The sequence below is a fragment of the Malurus melanocephalus genome, unplaced genomic scaffold (genome assembly GCF_030028575.1).
Source record: "Malurus melanocephalus ecotype Western Australia unplaced genomic scaffold, MMel_1.1 scaffold_100, whole genome shotgun sequence".
Classification (NCBI taxonomy): Eukaryota; Metazoa; Chordata; class Aves; order Passeriformes; family Maluridae; genus Malurus; species Malurus melanocephalus.
Genome location: NW_026623332.1, coordinates 1,492,427 through 1,510,476, shown reverse-complemented (window position 1 = coordinate 1,510,476; position 18,050 = coordinate 1,492,427). Strand labels below are relative to the sequence as shown.

Genomic DNA, 18,050 nt, shown 5'->3' with positions numbered 1-18,050 from the left:
TTTTGTATTCTGTTTTTGTCCAAAAGAAATTTTTTCTCCTAAGTTCTTTCAAGTTACAGAGATTTTACTGATCCAAACTTTRCCTACAAACTTGGAGATGTTTGGGTTCAAAATGTTGAATCTGTGTTTACTGTACTCCGATTACCCTTTGTCTTCATTGATGACTTCAATAGCACAATAGTGAGTGGATTTTTGGACGTTTTGTAATTGACAGAGGACACAAAAAGGTATTCTCAAAGACTTTTTAAGAATAACACCATGAAGTTTGAATTATCTTCTTTATGTTTATGAAATKTAAAATACAGACTGTATGTGTGTGTATATATATATATTTATATATATATGTGATGCAGATGTCAACTCGAGGAAAGCTGCCACTTGTAGATGTGATCCAATGACTTGGAAGAGAATCAACTATGAAAAACTATGGCTGTTTTGTAAATTGAAAAATAGCAGTGAGAGAATCRAAATGCACTCCAGAGAGGGTTACAGCTATCATACGCAGCCTTGAAATTTATCTGGTGTCTTTCACATTTTGTTGATTAGATTTTTAGTTCAAAGGACAATACTGACTGGTTAGGCCCTGTGACACACCTGAATATAGAGACCTGAGTTAAAAAATATGCTTTTTTTAAGACCTCCTCAAACTCCCCTCCAGTCTGAAAAAATGTAATGATTAGAATGGCTCCCAACAGCTAAGAGCCACAGGGAGCGAGAAATACATTATTGTGAAAATCCTTTCCTGGGAGAGGATTTGTTTAGCTTTATGTGAATCTGAGTAGGATCCGGGATGCTTCTCTTCAGAGCAGATGCAGTCCCACAATGAGTGTMATACAACTTTCACTCATAGGCATAATCAAGGTACAGGGACACACCTGCATTCCATGTAAAGCAGGCAACCGATTTGCAAACTTTTAATTTACTAATGAAATGAAACTCCAAAAATGGCAGTACAAAAGAGGACAACCCTGCATGGAAATTTAATTACAGGAGAAGAATGCAGGAAACAATATCCAGCTAAATGAAGAACTGTAAACAAGTGTGCAAGATTTAATATGTGGAATTAAATTGCAGTCACTGTTCAAACTTCCTACTCCCTGTCAGAATTGGACAGCAGAGCGGGTAACAGCAGGAGCTGAGGATCAATAGGGTAAACAGCATTTGCATCATGGTCTTGGATGTCACCTCTGCCGAGTGTGTTTGTTTCCCATGTTGTGTTTTAAAGTAGAGTGAGTAATGTGAAAGCGGAGTAGCAGCAGMAGAGTCTTACTTGCTGCTTATCCAGCAGTCTCCCATCAAAACACAGGGTTTRGCACGATAAAGTTTGCTCTCTACTCCGTGTGTCAGGGTGTTTGTCAGCGAGGTATGTTAGCTGAATGTAACTACCCAGCCTYCTGTGCTTTCCAGGGTCTGTTTGGTTAAATCACGCCAAGACTGACACCGTGACACATTAGTGGGAGGATTGTTTATGAGAAAAAGGGAAACAAATCTGACACTTGAGTTTACCAAGTTGTGGGAGCACAGATGCTCATCACTGCCAAACAYGCAGAGTGGAGGTCAGGGAAATCTGTCAGGGAAAGCAAAGCAGCCTTGAAGCAATATTTTTTTTAAACTGTTTGGCAGAGAACATGCATGAAATACTGTTACAGCTRAGCAGGGTGCTGCCCTCCTTCCTCTACTCCTTTAGGATTGCCTAGTTCCCTTTCCTCATTCCAGGCTCAAATGAGACATTGCAGGGCATCCTCTCCTTCATGTCTTCCTGTACAAAGCTCAGCCCCTCTTTTCAGCAGCAGCAGCAGTGGGCAGGGCTAAGACTCAGTGTCCCCTTTAGATGTTCTTTTTATTTTTTTTCTCTCCCTGGCATTCTTTTTGCTTGCTTCTCTACCAGGCCAACACTTTGGCGTCTTGTTCTTCTGCATGGGAAGGTGTAGCAGGCCTGGCCAAGTGTACTGACTCTTGGGGAACCTGGGAAAACTCTTAAGGGTGATTTTAAAAATACAGATATTCCTATGTTGTGGGTAATTTCTTGAGTAAAGAGGAAAACTATAGAAAGACAGAGAACACACACAAAAGGAGAAACTATATGAGACCTGTGGGGAAAGAGAATGGGTTGCAACAGGAGAAAGCAGAGGACACTGGAGAGGAAAAATAAGCAAAACAAATTAAATCAACAAGCCAAACCAGAAAATACRTTTCTAAGAATCAGAAGGAGACAGGAAGGGGGAAATTGGAACCTCCTGTTCTCATCAAGCAGAAGAGAAAGTAAGCAGTGGGAAAGATAAAATATATTTGCATAGAATGGAAAGAATAGTTTGTATGATGAAACGTATATTCATCTTGGTGGTGAAACATCTTTKTCTCTGGGGCTACTAAGTCCTGAAAGAGCTGTGCTTCCCACTGTGTCTGAATGATACTCCTGGGTCTTGTTTTTATGGAGGATGCTCAAAGGAAGCAGTGCTGTATTTTGGTTGATTTAAATTATCATTTATCCTTTGTGAAATGTGAATTGCAGAATTAAATGATAGGGATGTACCATCTGCTGTTGTTTAACATGTGAATAAAAGCTACTGTGTTGGCGCAATGTTTACACCCATGATAAGAGCAGAAATAATGGAAATGTTATGTCAGCTATACCCAGCAGGTCCCCTCATTGACTGAAGCATCATGTTTCTTCCATGTCCCAGAAATGTAGAACATGATTCCTGGAGGAGGATGAGCATTTCCTCCTWAGTGAGGAGGCTGAGTGTTTTATGTCTGTTATTCTCATTCCTTTCAGGGATCTCTTGCTGTCCGTGGCGCTTGGCCAGGTGCTCTCCCTCCTTATCTGTGGCATTGGTCTCACAAGCAAGTATTTGTCAGAAGATTTCCATGCCAACACACCTGTTTTTCAGAGCTTCCTCAATTACATCCTTCTATTCTTGGTCTACACGACAACACTAGCCGTCAGACAAGGTAAGTGCTTCTCTGGAACTGTTTTGTAGAAAACAAAAGGGATAAAGTCCTTTGCAGAACAAAAACAAGCAATATGATTTAGACACATATCCCCACTAACATTTGTTCCATATTTACCTGATAATACATAGTTGATGAACTGAAAAAAAACCCCAAAAAATCTTCATTAGCAAAGAACAAATCATTAGATKTCAAGGATTGGGGTTCTACCTAAAAACAGAAAGAAACATCAGTACTTTTGAATTCTAATTGTTCCTGTCTTACTGGGAAATCTTTACGTCTTAGGCAAACTAAGGAGAGCTCAAATGCAACCAAAGAAGAGCTTACTAGTTCTAGATGCTGATCGTGGCAATTCAGATCACTTATTAGAAAGAAATAAATAAATAGGATCCAAGTTGTAGCTATTGGGAAGTAGCAGATGAAAGGAGGGATTTTGGGGTGCTCTCTCTCTGGGGTGCTGTGTGGGCAAAGCAGCTTTATGGCCCTGCCACTGCTTTGCTACAGGGTCTGTGTAATCAATCTGACCTCCAAAATGAGAAATGCATTATAGTGTGCTTTGGTACTGTGTATATATATATATATATATATATATATATATGTAAAGTACATATATATATATATGTACTGTGTGTGTGTGTATATATATATAGTGTGTATATAATATGGGGGGTTGTGCTTTTCCTCCACATCCTTCCCTTCTTTGAGATTTCATGTCTAGGTGAGGTGTGGGAGGTAATGCATTTAAATAGATTTCTCAGCCACTCTTTTTTTTTGGTAATAATTTTATTTATTCACCTTTGCAGAACATGTAGATTAGAAGCTAAATAAAAGAGAAAAAAATATCATGTTCTCCTGTAGGGGTGTGCGGAGAATAACAACTACAAAATGTATTAGGCCGTGGTACATTTATCAGCGTGCTGAAAGGCTCATGTCTTCTTACAGGAACAATGATTTACAGGAACAATGATTTGTGGATCGTTCTTTGATGTTACATCTTTTAATGTTTTGGGAACAACCCTGAAGCTTAAGTTCTTCACTCTTAGTGCAATCTTGTGATACAATGCTAAAAGTGTTCTAAAGAAGCAAGGACTTTGTTTCCATGCAAAAAAATGAACAGTCAAAAATATACCTCTGTACTCCAGCACAAAGCACTTAAGCATGTTACAGCAGAAATTTTATTAATGTTGGTCCCCACTGACATTTTTCAGAGGTGATGAAAGCCAGTCTGCAAAGGAAATGTTGGTTCTTATRTAAGGAGAGATTACTCAGGCGGTGTTTCACTGTCTTGGTATTCCAGTTTGTGTAGGGGGAAACATCACCACATTCTTYGCTCTGCTGAAAGTTTAAAATGTGTTATTAGTAGCAGCTTTGTGGAGAACTCTGTTTAWAAATAATTATTCTGAGTGTAGGATTGCCTAGATGTTCACAAGTTCTGTCCCAGAAATGTCCTTCTCTGGACTGATTTAGATACTGTGGAAGGCAAGTCCCTGTGACTCTTAAATAGATTTTACTTTTTTGAAAATGCTGGCTTGTGAGAGGGTATACCCAAATAGACACTCCATACTGCTTTGCATTACAGAGCCTAATTTAGAATAATGTTTGATGCCTGATGTATATAGACGCCAAAAAAATGCCATCAAGCACTCTGTTTTACACATATATAAATATGTATTAAAAAGGTACCTTATAAATAATTTTCTGACCGTTGAAAAATATATTGATGGACTAAAGAGAGTTTGTCAGAGCTATCTGTTGTGCCACTAAGATAGATTTGGGAACTATATGGGAAAATACAGGGATATGTTGAAAATCTTTTCTGGACAAGTGATGGGGCTGGGGGAGATGTTTGAGCAGGCCTGTGATTGAACACAGACAATTAGATCACACGTAAAATGTACAAATGGAATTGACTGGAAAAGGAGCTGTCAAAAAAGCTCCAAAAAGATGGGTTTGTCCAAAAAAATGCAAACCAAAATTGGCTAGAGAAGCTATGAAAGCATCCAGCATTCAGCATAACATTCCTGCTGGATGGTATAGCATTGCACAGCCTATTTATTTGCTCAGCATTTAATGTTGCCAACTGACTGAGCCTGACATTGTCTTTTTGTTTGTGTATTTATTCAAATCCTTTATCTGTGTTTGTTCCAGTCAGGCAGTTTCTCTAGCAGCTCTAATTGTTTGACGTYGTTAACAGATGGAAATCACATAATAATGATACTAATTTTATATGGAATGATTCTGTTCTGAGTGATGACATCATCAGAAGGATTTTTTTTCAAGTATGGTTCTTCTACTCTCTGTACAAGATTGAAATTTTTTTAGATCATTCTCTTTCTCCTTCAGAAATTAAGCCATAATAAGTTGATTAGTAGTAAAAAGTATCTACATCCCTGTGTCTTTCTTTCCTTGCTTTCTTAGTCACTGGGATTTTTGCAGATGTGTACTGTTTTGTCACTTGAGGTAGCYAAAAAAACCCTGAATTCACTGTGGGACTGGAAGCTATAATTTCCTCAGGTATAAAGAGTTCCCCTTTCTTTAGAAGCTTCCTCCAAGTTTTGGTTTACTCTGGATGCCCTTTGATTTATCTGTCCCTCACTGTTCATATATACTCCCTGAGTGATAATGAAAAGGTAGAATTTGCTCTGGTCTCTGAAAATTGTCATTAGCACATGATTAAAGCTCATGAGCTTTTCTGACTAAAGTGCATGTGCAGTTTCCCTCAGCTAAAGTTAGCCCAGCATCAGCAGCTTCCACTACATTTTTATATTATGAGTGAAGATTGTTTTCCAAAATAATTTTATCACAGTGCTCTAATTGATGCAAAGATTAGGAGTATCACCTTGCAATGATTCCACATTTCATGAGGTAGTGCAGGAGAGGCACAGTCCTGCAGGTCTCAGAATCTCTGGGTATTTAAAGCTTCATTTCCACATTAAAAAAAAAAGGCTTTTAATCATTATTGCAATTTTGCTGTCACAAAGTGACAGGAGGCATTGAAGGAGATCTGCCCTTGTGAGATTTTCATATGGGCCTTAAAACATGGATACTACTCCAGCACAGGTCATGAAAAAGTGGAGGAATTTGTCCAAACCCTTTCTGTCAGGTGAAAAGTGCAACCATGAGTCTGGAATCCAGAAAAATTTTCCCTTTGTCCATCCTGGATATTTTTGTTTGGTTTTTTGGGGGTTTGTTTGGTTGTTGTTTATTTTTTTTTATGTATAATTTAAAGTTTAACTTATTATAGCATGGAAGAGGTGTGTGTGGAAGTCCTTTGCAGTTAGGAATGCACAGACTCAGACATGCAGAGATGCCAACAGCCACTTACCCACAAGTATTTACCCACCAGAGTGCCCAGTGCAGTGCTCATTAACTCACCAGTGCTTAGCTATGGTGTTATTCTTCAGTTTTCTTTGAATGAGAACAACGCTCTAAAATTAATGTCACTGATGCTGCATTGTAAGGCAGTGAATGTCATTATGTTTTTTCTGGCTGACATGCCAAACATTTAACAGGTAACAAGAACYTCCTCAKCTCTTTCTCTTGAGGTAGYTTCCCCTCATGCCTGTTGTTTTCAYARCCAAAACTTGTGTTTGTCCATGGTAACACCTCTGAGAAGGTTTTAACACATATTATCTCACCTCAGTCTCCTCAGCAGCAGAGGATTCTGCTTAACAAAACCTTGCAGGGATACTTCCATAAATCCTCTGGGTCGTGTGTCATTATTAGTCGAGGAAAAGAAAAACCTTGGATGTCATAATAAAAGCCTCAAGTCAGTGAAATGGAGCTATGGGACGTAGAGCTGGTGGAGATTAGTTTTAGCACCTGAAAAAGCAGAAGTGGGAAATTGTCCACAGTGGACCAGAAGGTGTTAATTGCTAACGGCCAACATGGTGCAAGCATCAGCAGCTTGCCACCAGAAATAAATTACTTCTAAAAGCCACGTCACATATGCTATAAATGAAAACAGCACATCTACCAGACATCATTAAAAACAGAAAAAAAACCCATGAAACTGCCTTTTTTTTTTTTTTTTTTTTTTTTTTTATTATTTTTTTTTTTTTTTTATTATTTTTTTTTTTTTTTTTTTTTTTTTTTTTTTTTTGTTATCCTGGAGAACAAGAAATGAGGGAGTAATGGGAGTGTCTTCTGAACAGAGGGGAACTAAAGAGCCTTAAGGGCTAGATTCTGCATGAGTAGGGCTCCCCATTGCAAGCTGTTCCTTGAATTTTGGTGCAACAAGTTAGGGAGTATTTTCAGCCCTCCAGCACTAAGGGATGGCAAAAATTTGCTATTTCAGGAACTATTTGCTATTTTTATGAATCTCTGTATGTCTGGATGAATTCTGCTTCTAGGCCAAATGATGAGGTTATAGCATATGTCAGTGGCAATATAGTTTTCCCTACAGTGACTGTAATGTCTTAGATTTGACCTATAATCAGAGGTGATGTGTTCCCAAGTAAGCCACAGAGCCCTGTGGGACTGGTGAGATTGCAGACGTGTTACTGGCATATCATTTTCTTATATATTTCTGTCTCAGATTGGTTTATGCCATCAGTGTCTCAGCCATATGTAATTTCCTGATGTGTCTGCTATTCAAGTGTCTATTTCCATTTAGATGCATGGTACCCCTTCCCAACATCCTTCCTACTTCACCAAAACTGACCAGAACCAGCTATATAAAGGAAAATAGAGTTCTATATAGGAGTTGCTTTTTTTCACTGCAGTACTTGTCAGCTATTTTTTTTAATGATAGAAAGGCTAAATGCCTCTTTTTACTTAATTTCATTCCATGAGTAAAGTTATATTAGCACAAAGTTATATTCATTTCATTCCATGAATAAAGTTATATTAGCACAAAGCTACTATTATGCATTTAGCTTATGTAGACATAACAGAATTTCTTCTATATCRACACCTTATTTTGTCAATTGCCAGTAAGAACTATCTTGTTTGTCTGGGAAATGAAGTATCTGGTTTAAGCTGATCAAACTGTATTAGATATCAGTACTTTGCAYTATATGTGTTGTACCATTGGGATGAAATGTCTTCTGGAAAAGCATCGATCCTGTCAGAATTTCCTCTTCACTGAGGATGACAGGGAATGATTTTGATTAGAAAAGATCCATTTCATCATTGTTCAGTTTCCTAAGCACGCTCATGCCACTGCTGTAAAACGAAGAGCTTGGTTATCACTCCAGTCAAATAAAATGCTCAAAGCTGCAGCCAAGYAGCTTTATGGTCCTCTCTGCCTGTGACAGAAGTGAGCCTTGGTCCCTCAAGGCAACARCTCAGCCCACACACTGGCCTGCAAACACATGGCAGATGTTAGAAGAAGCTGTGACGTTGCCCTTGAAGCACAGGGAAAAGCAGTTGGCCCATCTTTTCCATTTGACAGAGCTATGTAGGACAAGGGGAAATGACTTTAAACTGAAAGAAGGTAGGTTTGGGTGTCCCATCCCTGAAAGTGTTCCAGCCTGGGTTGGATGAACATCTCAGCAACCTGGTCTGGTGGAAGGTGTTGCTGTCCATGGCAGGAGTGTTGGAACAGGATGATCTTCAAGATCTTTGCCAACCCAAACCATTCTCTGATTCTCACAGCCCTCCCAGTGCAAGGGGCCACGCTTATTCTGGGTTGTAAAAATGAAACACAGCAGCAAGCAYGGCTCAGAACCAGTGAAAAATAATGACCTTCAGGTCTTTGGTATTCTTATAGCAGCACTGCAGAATCTCCCTGCTGTGTTACACATTGCTGTCTGCAATGCACTTTCTCCTAATTACTCTGGGCTTCTAATTAGCGATGCCAAACTGTGTGGGATATGTTTATTACGAAAATGGTCAGCCAAACAGTCCTTTTGTTTGGGCTTTGAAAAGCCCTTTTCATATTCAGAGGGAATTCTGTACTTTGGGAGAAATGAAACTAGCATGCTGGCTATTTACAGGCACTTCAAATTGCAGAGATCTTTTTTTTTTGTAATGTGCAATTTTCAGTTTTGGATAGCATKCTCAGAGGAGCAAGGATTATGATATGTTATGTATTTGGGATTTGCCTATCRCATCATGGACACCACAGCAAGCTAGCTAGAAAAAAAACAGCAAGACTAGAGCCAGATTTCTGTTCAGTTCCATTTACATAATAATTGTGTTTGTGTTTGAATTTTCATTCTACTTTCAATGGAGTTTTTAAAATTTCCTGCTATATAATGTTGACTGCTGCTGCTGCTGAATGCACCTTCATTATTTCACTCTGTGGGTGATAACAGTTCAGTGAGGTGTCAGACTTTCCAGGTATGTATAGTTTTCACACAGGGCTCTGGCATTTTATTCTTTATGATAGTGGCTCAGAGTTTCGCTTCCCAGTCCAATGAAGTCTTCCTGCATTCTTAGCCATAATACTGAAACAGATGCAATTTCAACACAGTATGATTATTGCGCATAGCTGGAAAGGCAGAGTGGAAAAAAAAGACCATATTGGGGATACAAAGACAATGTTAGAACCAATAGATTTGACCTCTCTGTCTTTTGTTTTGATTTGTTTGGTGAATCCTAGCAGAGAGGTTGGATGGTATTTTTTAATCCTCAGGGTTGTTTTTCACTCTCAGTTGTTCTTGTTACACTGGCCAGCAGACAGATGCTTTCTGCTTTGGCCCCGCTGCTCCTTCCCACCCACACAAAGGACCAGGCATCTCAGGGCTTAGTCATTATTCATTTTCATCAGGTGTGTTTTTTGCTTTGCCAGCTGTTTAACAAGGTACAAATAAACACACACACACAGAGGAATCCTGGCCCCAAACACAGGGCAAATAAAATGGCAGGTAAAGGCTCAAAAAGTCCCTCAGCTCTTTCTTTCCAGAGTTGTTATTTCTCTCAATGAGATGCTCCTGATCATTAGGTTAGGCACCTGCTGTACAAACCCACAGCATGCATCCTGTGTTACAAAATATTTTCCCCTTTTTTAATCCTGGCTGAAGCAGCACATTCTATACTCTTGCATGGTATCTTTGAAGTAAATCATGTACATCACACAGCACATGCAAGCTGAAAATTGGACAGCACTCTTCCTCTGGGATGCAGGTGGCAGCAGTTAAGCATGAACGCTGTAGTCGTGGTTTAATGATGCAAAAACTAATACAATCATGATACCCCGAAGCAATAAAGGCCAGGCCTAATCAGGCGTCCGTGCTGCAGCATTCTCTGTAGCTGTATCTCTTGATCCCTGATGCAAATCATTCAACCCACAGAGACCTCTTGTTTTATTAGGTTGCTTTCCAAATCGCTTTGATAGCTCAAGGAAGTATCCTTTCTGCCATCAGAGTCATAAGCTGCAAGAGGGCATTGTGTGAAAGGATAGCAACACCTCATTTTTCCTGTGCCTGCTGATGCAGATGAGCACATGAAATAATGGGAGTTCTCTTACCATCCTCTTGATCTAAATGAGGGGATGGGAGGTCTTGTCCACACATGTAGTGAATTTGTTGCATGTGAACTCGGGGTACCTCTCCTTGTAAAAAAGTCCCTGGAGGACTCAAACCAGGCAGTTTGGATCACTCTCACTTYGGGAAGCTCAGACCCAGTCATCTTTCTGGCTGCCAAGTCTATGCCCTCAACCAGTACCTTCCAGACACAGCATTTGGATTTGCACCATGGTTCAAAGACTGGTGCATRTTTTATGAGAGCAAACCTTACAGGCACTAAGTGCAGTGAGCGTGAAAGGGATGCTGAGCTTTAGGCTGCCCAAAGTCCTGGCTGATGAACCATGTTTGCATCAAGATGCTGCATCATTGCTGTGAGGCAATGTCTACACTGAGTATGCTACTTSAGAAAAAGGCAGTTTTACCCTGGAGGTAAATGTATATTCATTTTAGGAACATTTAGCCAGCTGTGGCCATTTCATGCCAGTAAGWCCATAAATAGAAACCACAGATGCAGTACAATGGGAAACATTGCCTTTRCTCAGCTCGCAGCTGCAAAATCACAGGTAGCTAGTGGAGTTTAGCAGAATCAAAAAATCATCCCAATGTGGCATTTCATACTGTCATGCTTTTCTTAGTGATGCCAGCACCTGAGACTTGAGGCAAATCTGCAACATATATTTACAAGCATTGGTGTCTGGATCAGGATTTAGAYTTTGTTCCTGAGCATGGGAAGCTCCCTCCTCTCTTACTTTTCCAGGAGCCCTGCCAGTCCTTWGAAGGCAGTGCTAATCTGAACACAAGTCTGTGAATTCCTGTTTGAGAAGATAAACCTCATCACGAGAAGGATGAGTGGGCAGGCTGGAGGAAGCTCTGAGGAAGTGCAGTTTGAACCACCTATGCATCTTGCTGCTTGATTTTCATCCCCACCTCTGCAGATGCCGTTATGTGCATTTGTACTGCAGGTTCAGATAGGGACTCAGATTTTATAGGTGAAAGAATCAAGGCTTTTGAGCAGGTAGAAAGCAAGGTATTGTATGGCACAGCCTGGAAGTGCTCAGATACCGTGGCAGTGAGCACAGATTGAGCTTTGAAACTTAGTGCACAGTATCAGGGTATTGCAGAGGGGTGAATGTTATTCTCAGTAATTTTATTTGAGGGTAATGAAGCTCCCTGTGTAGCCCAGATTGCCTCMCAGTATGTCAAATAATAAATTGTCTCATAAGGATGTGAGCTGAATCACAAACACTTGATTTTCTGTAGAATTAAGGGATAACTTCCTTTATAGTGTAAGTATATGGGTCTGGCTCTTGTTAATACATAAACATCTCAAGTGCTGTTTACAAAACCAACCATCCCTTCCCACTTCAATGAGGGAAGTTAATGGTTCTGATAAAATAGTGCACCCTTGATCCTACAGCTGTAAGCAGAATGCACGGGTTGTCTCTGCCGCCTCATGCAGTATCAGTATTTCCCTGTGATTTATGAAATATTTAAACATTCATCAGGCCAAGCAGCTAGCCAGGGTAGCAGGATCCACATTCAGCACACGTAGCTCCAGCGTTCATACGGGAGATTTGAAGTGTGGTTACAAGATGATAACTGTATTGCCTGAAGGAGATAAGTCCCGCTCTGCCAGAATGGTGCTTTGTGTGTCATTAGTGTAAGAATTCAGAGGAATAGAGTTTATCCTTGTGATCGTCTTTCTCATTAAAAAAGAATCATAATGAAAGAACAAAGCAGTCCCTGCAGTGAATTGAATTGACTTCCTAAGTTTTCATTAAATCAAAGGCTCAATCGCATCCCATTTTCCAGAGCCAGTTGTAAACTGTACACAAGACTTGCAGCAAAGTCCCTGAGAAGATCACATCCTTTCTGAAGGTTTGGAAGCACTACCTTTTGTAAAATAAGGACTCTAAGACAGCATGAATCAAGGGAATAAAAAGTTATGCCAGTAGGATAAAGCTCTATTCTCAACTTTTCTGCCTCACACTTCATACTTAGTCCTAACACAAGCAGTGATTTTCTCTTCTTTCATGTCCATTATTACAAGGGTAATGCATATATTCATTGTTACAACTAAATACGTCTTTGAGGCAAAAAATGTACAAATATCCTGTAAGTTTATCTACCACTTTGTAAGCTTTTTTTTTTTCCTATTTAGCTGAACTGTTAGTCATTGGCCTAGTTAGTCATAGTCATTGGTCGCCTTGAATTCTTGTTGCCTTTCTGGATGATAGTGCTACAATAATAATTAAAAAATTGCAGCCTCATCTGACTGAATGTTTACAGATGTAGCACTCAGTATATAAGATGCAGTTGTGCTGTGTGCAGTTCCTTCTGCTCAKGAGCTGCCGAGCACGGGTGGGAACACCAAGTCCCATCTGGAAGGTGCTCAGGATGCAGGGACACGGGGACCGGCCTCTTAGATTAGGTGTCCCTTTGGCTGCARCATTGCTTCACAAACCTTGAGGATGCTTTAGACCCAATTCCTYACAGAACAGAGCAGCTCAAGGCCGYCMGCAATCAGCTCTGTTAAAACCTCCCCCTACATTATCTTTCCTGATTTAACATTAAGGAGAAAAGGAGAAGCATAATATGTGCTATCAGCCTCCTCCTTATCTTGCACACATTTCCATGATGAGAGGAGGGAGCTTTGAGGTAAAGGTGGGAGCTTTGCTGACAGCAGTAGTCAGTGCTCCAAATACACAGGGGAGGGAGGAGGGACCACGTGTGTGTCTCAAAAGAGCACTTATCCCTTGGTTTTCAGTTATATCACAGTGACAGTCAATTCACAGGGATATTTTTGTAACTCTTACAGAAATATAGCAAATAAGATTTCAAAGGAAAATTATGCATCTGTGCCTTTTCTGAGTTAAATATTCATGAACTTGCTTCTGTGCAGCTACTAGAATGTTTACACAGTATCACTTGTCCATGCTGCTCTGATTATCTTTGTGTGATCTGATACTTGGTTTTGTTTTGCCTGATTCTAAAGGAGGTTTTAATATCCCAGAGTAGAGGTTGAGTATCACTATTTTAATAAAATGGATCTGCTCTGATTTGCACCGTGGATGATGTAAGAGAGTGAGCTGCACATTCATGGCCATAGATTTTGGTATAAGCTGTTTTCATTGCTGTTTGTGATCTTTGGTTTGAATGTGCTTTCAAGTGTCCTATTAAGATTTCAATTGCTTGGTGTGGAGGAAGAACAATTTGTGCCCTTATTTATTAAGTTTGGCATGTGAGAGGTTTGTTTCCATTTAAAAGGGCTTGAGGTGGTTTATATTTTCCGTGCACACACATCTAACTATATTCATTCACACATGTAAAAAACCTCCAACTATRTATTATCAGTAGAATTTAAGTATTATTTTATATTGCTTATCATCTCAAGATCCCAGTGAAATTCATGTTTACCTGAGCTAAGTTTCATGCCCGTTTGGACAAGAGTATAAGAAACAGGCCATGGTGCAGCCAGGAACATTTCATGATCACTCTCAGCTTTTATAGCAATTTAGAGAGATGAAATGCCGCAAGGGAAACAAATACTTGACAATAGCAAAGCTTTTCTGTGGGAACCAATGAGCTCTTCCCAGGCATGGAGGTGAATTCCAGAATGCATGGACACTGATGGAGGACCCTGTGGAGTTTTTTGCAGTAGTGTGTCGAAATTCTGGGTTAAATTTGTCTTAAGAAAAAATGTCTTGTGTTAAGATTGTATTCCAAATCTGAAGGGAACAACAAAAACACTTGTAGGATTCCAGTGAGATTTTGATGCTCTCGTGACTGAGCCAAACCTGATGTACGAGTGCTTGTTGGGAACTCGTCCCTGCTAAAGCTGGGGATAAGAGGTCAGAGTGAACCTGGCCATGTCACTGGGCTGACATCACTGGGTTGAATGCTTTCTAAGAAAACCAGGTAGCTGAGGGAGTGGCAGAAGCTGAAGTTACAAAAACAGCTCCACGATAGGACGTCTGAGTGAGAAACACCTTTTTAAGTGGAGGCTGGAAAAGGCCCTGCCCTGGTGTGTGAGGAATCACAGCATGTCATATGGGCACAGTGGAGAAACCCTGTCGAGGGCCAAGCACATTGCATCAAAAAGCACATGCCCTGATACTTTAGATGGTAGCACAACTGGCATGTGCCACTGTCACATCCTAAGTGACATGTTCCTCTTCCCACTGGTGTTTCATACCTGTGGCAGATTGCCTCTGTCTCGGGGAAAGTGCCCTACTGAGGATGCCAGTACGATAGCRAGAGTAATAATCACTGGAAGTTACTGAGCAGAAGCAAGACTAAAACTTTTTTTAGCATTTCTCCCCACGCTGCAGCTGTAACTGAAATTGCATGGATAATAATACTTGGGAATGCTTGTGAATCTGCAGTGCATGATTGTCTGAGGTCTGCACTCAAGCCTGCTTACTTTTTCTCTAGTGAATGAAGTATTAGAAATGTGAGAAACCAGCCACTTTTAATTTAGTGAGGATATAAGGTGTTTGTTTCTTCTACAAAAGAAACAAAACAAACAAAATTGTTGTTTTCCTAGAAAATATAAAATAGTCTGTTTTTTATCAGAAGAGTATTTCTCTGAAGCATGGAGTAAAATAAAATTAATAAAAAAGTAGTGTTCTTTTTTTCTTTGAAGGATACAGCACATTGCAGAAAAAACATGTGTTGCTGTTTCAAGGTGAGAGAACTCAAGTAATATCTCAGAACAACCTGCCTTTAAGAAGACAAATGACTGTGGTATTTTTGATAGTATGTTTTGCCAATAATCTAATGACTACTCAGTAGAATCTGTTTTCAGAGCAGGAAGCACACTCACCAAGGGCTTTTCAGGAGCCTGTTGWCATCAACATAAGATACAAGGCAACACAGAAGTTTGGACATGTATACATCATTTTCTATTTAGAGAAGTGCACGATTGCAAGGAAGAATTCCCAGAGTGTCTGTGAAAGAATTGCACCGTTGCTATGCCATGATGATAGAAACATTTTTAGCAAGGCTGACTCATTTCATATATAGGCTGTATTTCAGTGTCTGTGTCTAAAGATTGTATCCATGCCYGAAGCTGTGTGAAGACATGTCATCTTTATGGCTGATTAATCTATCTTTAAAATCACCTTTGTAAAAACAATCTTGATTTAAAAGCAAGGTGCTCGTTTCAGTTGTCAAGCAGTGAAGGCGGTGATAGCCCTCTCCGTGGAAAAAGGAGAGAATCTAAAATGTGGAGGTGTTGTGTCAACGAACTTGTGGAGAACAGCACAAGGTGCTTTCTATCAGTCGGTATTTCTAAGCATATGTACACAACAAGTATTTAAAAAATATTTATAGGTATGTGCACCTGAAGTTCAAACTTAAGCAGTCAAACAAATACAAGCCAACTGACGCAAAAAGGAAAATCACATACAAATTTACACAGGATGTTTCTGCTTGAAAGTTTCACAATTACCTTAAATTACCTTTCTGTTACATATCCACCTGATAGTACAGGAGCAACTCATTCCTTATTGGAAGCTGCTTACTGCAGATTGTCAGGTTCTATCAACATTCCTTCTCAATCTTTTCACAAAAGAATCAGGTTTCTTTAGTCCAATATTTCAGATTTTGTCAGTAAGCTGACAYAATGGCATCTCCTTTTTTCTTAATATGTTGAGCAGTGATATAAAAATGGAAATTCATTGTCAGCTGTCCCTGTCATATGCATTGCAGAGGCATTTCTTCACATGCATTTGGTGAAGCTTTTGTTTATTTCCATAACTTCAATGAATCCTGGTTTGATGAGGGAACAGTTTGTCCTCTGTTAATGACAATATTGAGACATAACCTTCTTGAGTGTTTTTCAAAAATTGYCTATTAGAGTATTAATATTTTCCAYTGATGCTTTCATTTTGTACTTTTTTGAGCCCTGTTTAATGCTTTATGGATTTAATCTGTTCTGTATAAAGTTGTATTTAATGGATTTGACCAATTATTGGTTATAGATATAAGCAACACTTAAAAGAAGTGGAAACTTGGGTATTGAGAGAAAGATTATTGGCAGGTATAAAAAGCTGTRGAATTAAGGAAGTAGCAGGTGGTGGGATCAATAGCAGTGACAATTGTCATTGCCTTTTGCAGTCTCACAGGCAAAGATTAGTATTTATTAAGTTGGAATTAATTAGTTGTAGAAGCCCAAATTTTTATCTTCAGTGAAGATTTATKAACAAATCACTGATAGTGATTTTCAACTGAAAATCATATCCCATATCAATATTTTAGCTGCAAAATGCCATTCAGGAATAAAGCATTGCCCYTCAAGGAATTTAGTAAACTAAATTTCTTCATTACTGATTAATGTTATTGCCTRTTAACATTGCTAGCTTCAAAGCAAGGACAATAATCATTTTAATAGATACAATGGTAATAAGTATTTCAGTTTTAAATGATAGTTTTAAATGAGAAAGGTTTTTAATTCACTTTCTTACGAAATTATATTGCCTGGTAATAATTATATGATCATAAAAAGTAGTAATACCTCCTAAATTAAATTTTCAGAGGAGATTTTGTGACCCAGTTGAACCACTGCATAGCAATCCCCTACTAAATTTAAGAACCAGCATTAGAAWGGWATCATCCAGAGATAAYRTATAGRTACMAGAAATCMTATTRCAAGGTTTTTAGTAGAAGCTTTATSTTTCTGTGAATCTTTTGCCAAGCACAATCAAAGGTGGGTACCAGCTAGTAGGTAAGGAAAATATTAACATGAGAAATTGAGTTTGGTGAGGCTTCAGGGAGACATGGTCAGAAGGTTTTTCTTAGGAATATTGTCAGACATCTGCAAGGTGGGAAATATTTCCAGAAAACACAAATATTTCCTCTGAGAAACACCCTTGGAGCTGAGGCGTATCCTTAACAAGAGGATTGTTTTTGTTGTATTGGTCCATTCACTGTGCCCTAAGCACCAAGCCAATGGTGTGGGGCAGAACTGCACAGTCACGAAACAGACACTCACTCCAAAGATTGCAGTCAAGCCTTTTCTTCTGGGAAGAGAAAACTCAGGAGTGTTTCCACCAGTACTGCCCAGATTCCTCCCCGAGACCTGCCTGGGTCATTGTTCCCCTCTAGTGGTCAAATGTTCCCAGCAGGGGAAAGTGATACTCAATTAGCCCTGGGTCACTGCAGAAAGGGTTTGAAATATCACTGCTGGAACTCTGGTTTTGCTGGTTTGGTTGACAAAAGGACTCTGTGAGGAAACTGCTGGGGAAAGGGACTGCAGACAGGAGCACTTAAATGGAATAGTTTCTCAAGGACCATTTCCTAAAGAACTGATCTCCGATTTCCCGGCTCTGAACGCTACCAGAGTTACAAAGTGACATTGCTCAGTGATCATCTCCTGTAAAATGCTCARACTGCCCCATTTCCAGTGGTGAGATGACGAAGAAGAGCAAAAAGGATTTTGGTTCCTGCATGTGGAAATAGAAAGCTGTGGTTTGCCTCTGTCAGACCCAAAAGCAGGCACAGGCTGTGACACCTTATGCTTTGGGTGCCTGAAACTGTGGCTGGCACAGTCTCAGACATGGCTGTTTGGGCAGCTTTGGGGTTTATGTTATTGCTCACCAGGCCTACCATATCCAAATTACAGCTTTGTGGGGGGTTTGGCTGTAGCTCTGTTTAAGGACAAGAGTTCGAGGTACCTTTCTAACT

The 18,050-nt window shown here is 39.7% G+C and overlaps 1 protein-coding gene across 1 annotated transcript in view; it reads left to right on the top strand.

Moving 5' to 3' along the window:
• The window catches only part of SLC35F1 (solute carrier family 35 member F1), a 220,887-nt gene that overhangs the window by 120,420 nt on the left and 82,417 nt on the right, over nt 1–18,050 (top strand). Inside the window, exon 2 of the mRNA XM_057368986.1 lies at nt 2,777–2,952. Within this exon, the coding sequence (XP_057224969.1) occupies nt 2,777–2,952 (176 nt within the window). The remainder of the gene's footprint in view (nt 1–2,776; nt 2,953–18,050) is intronic.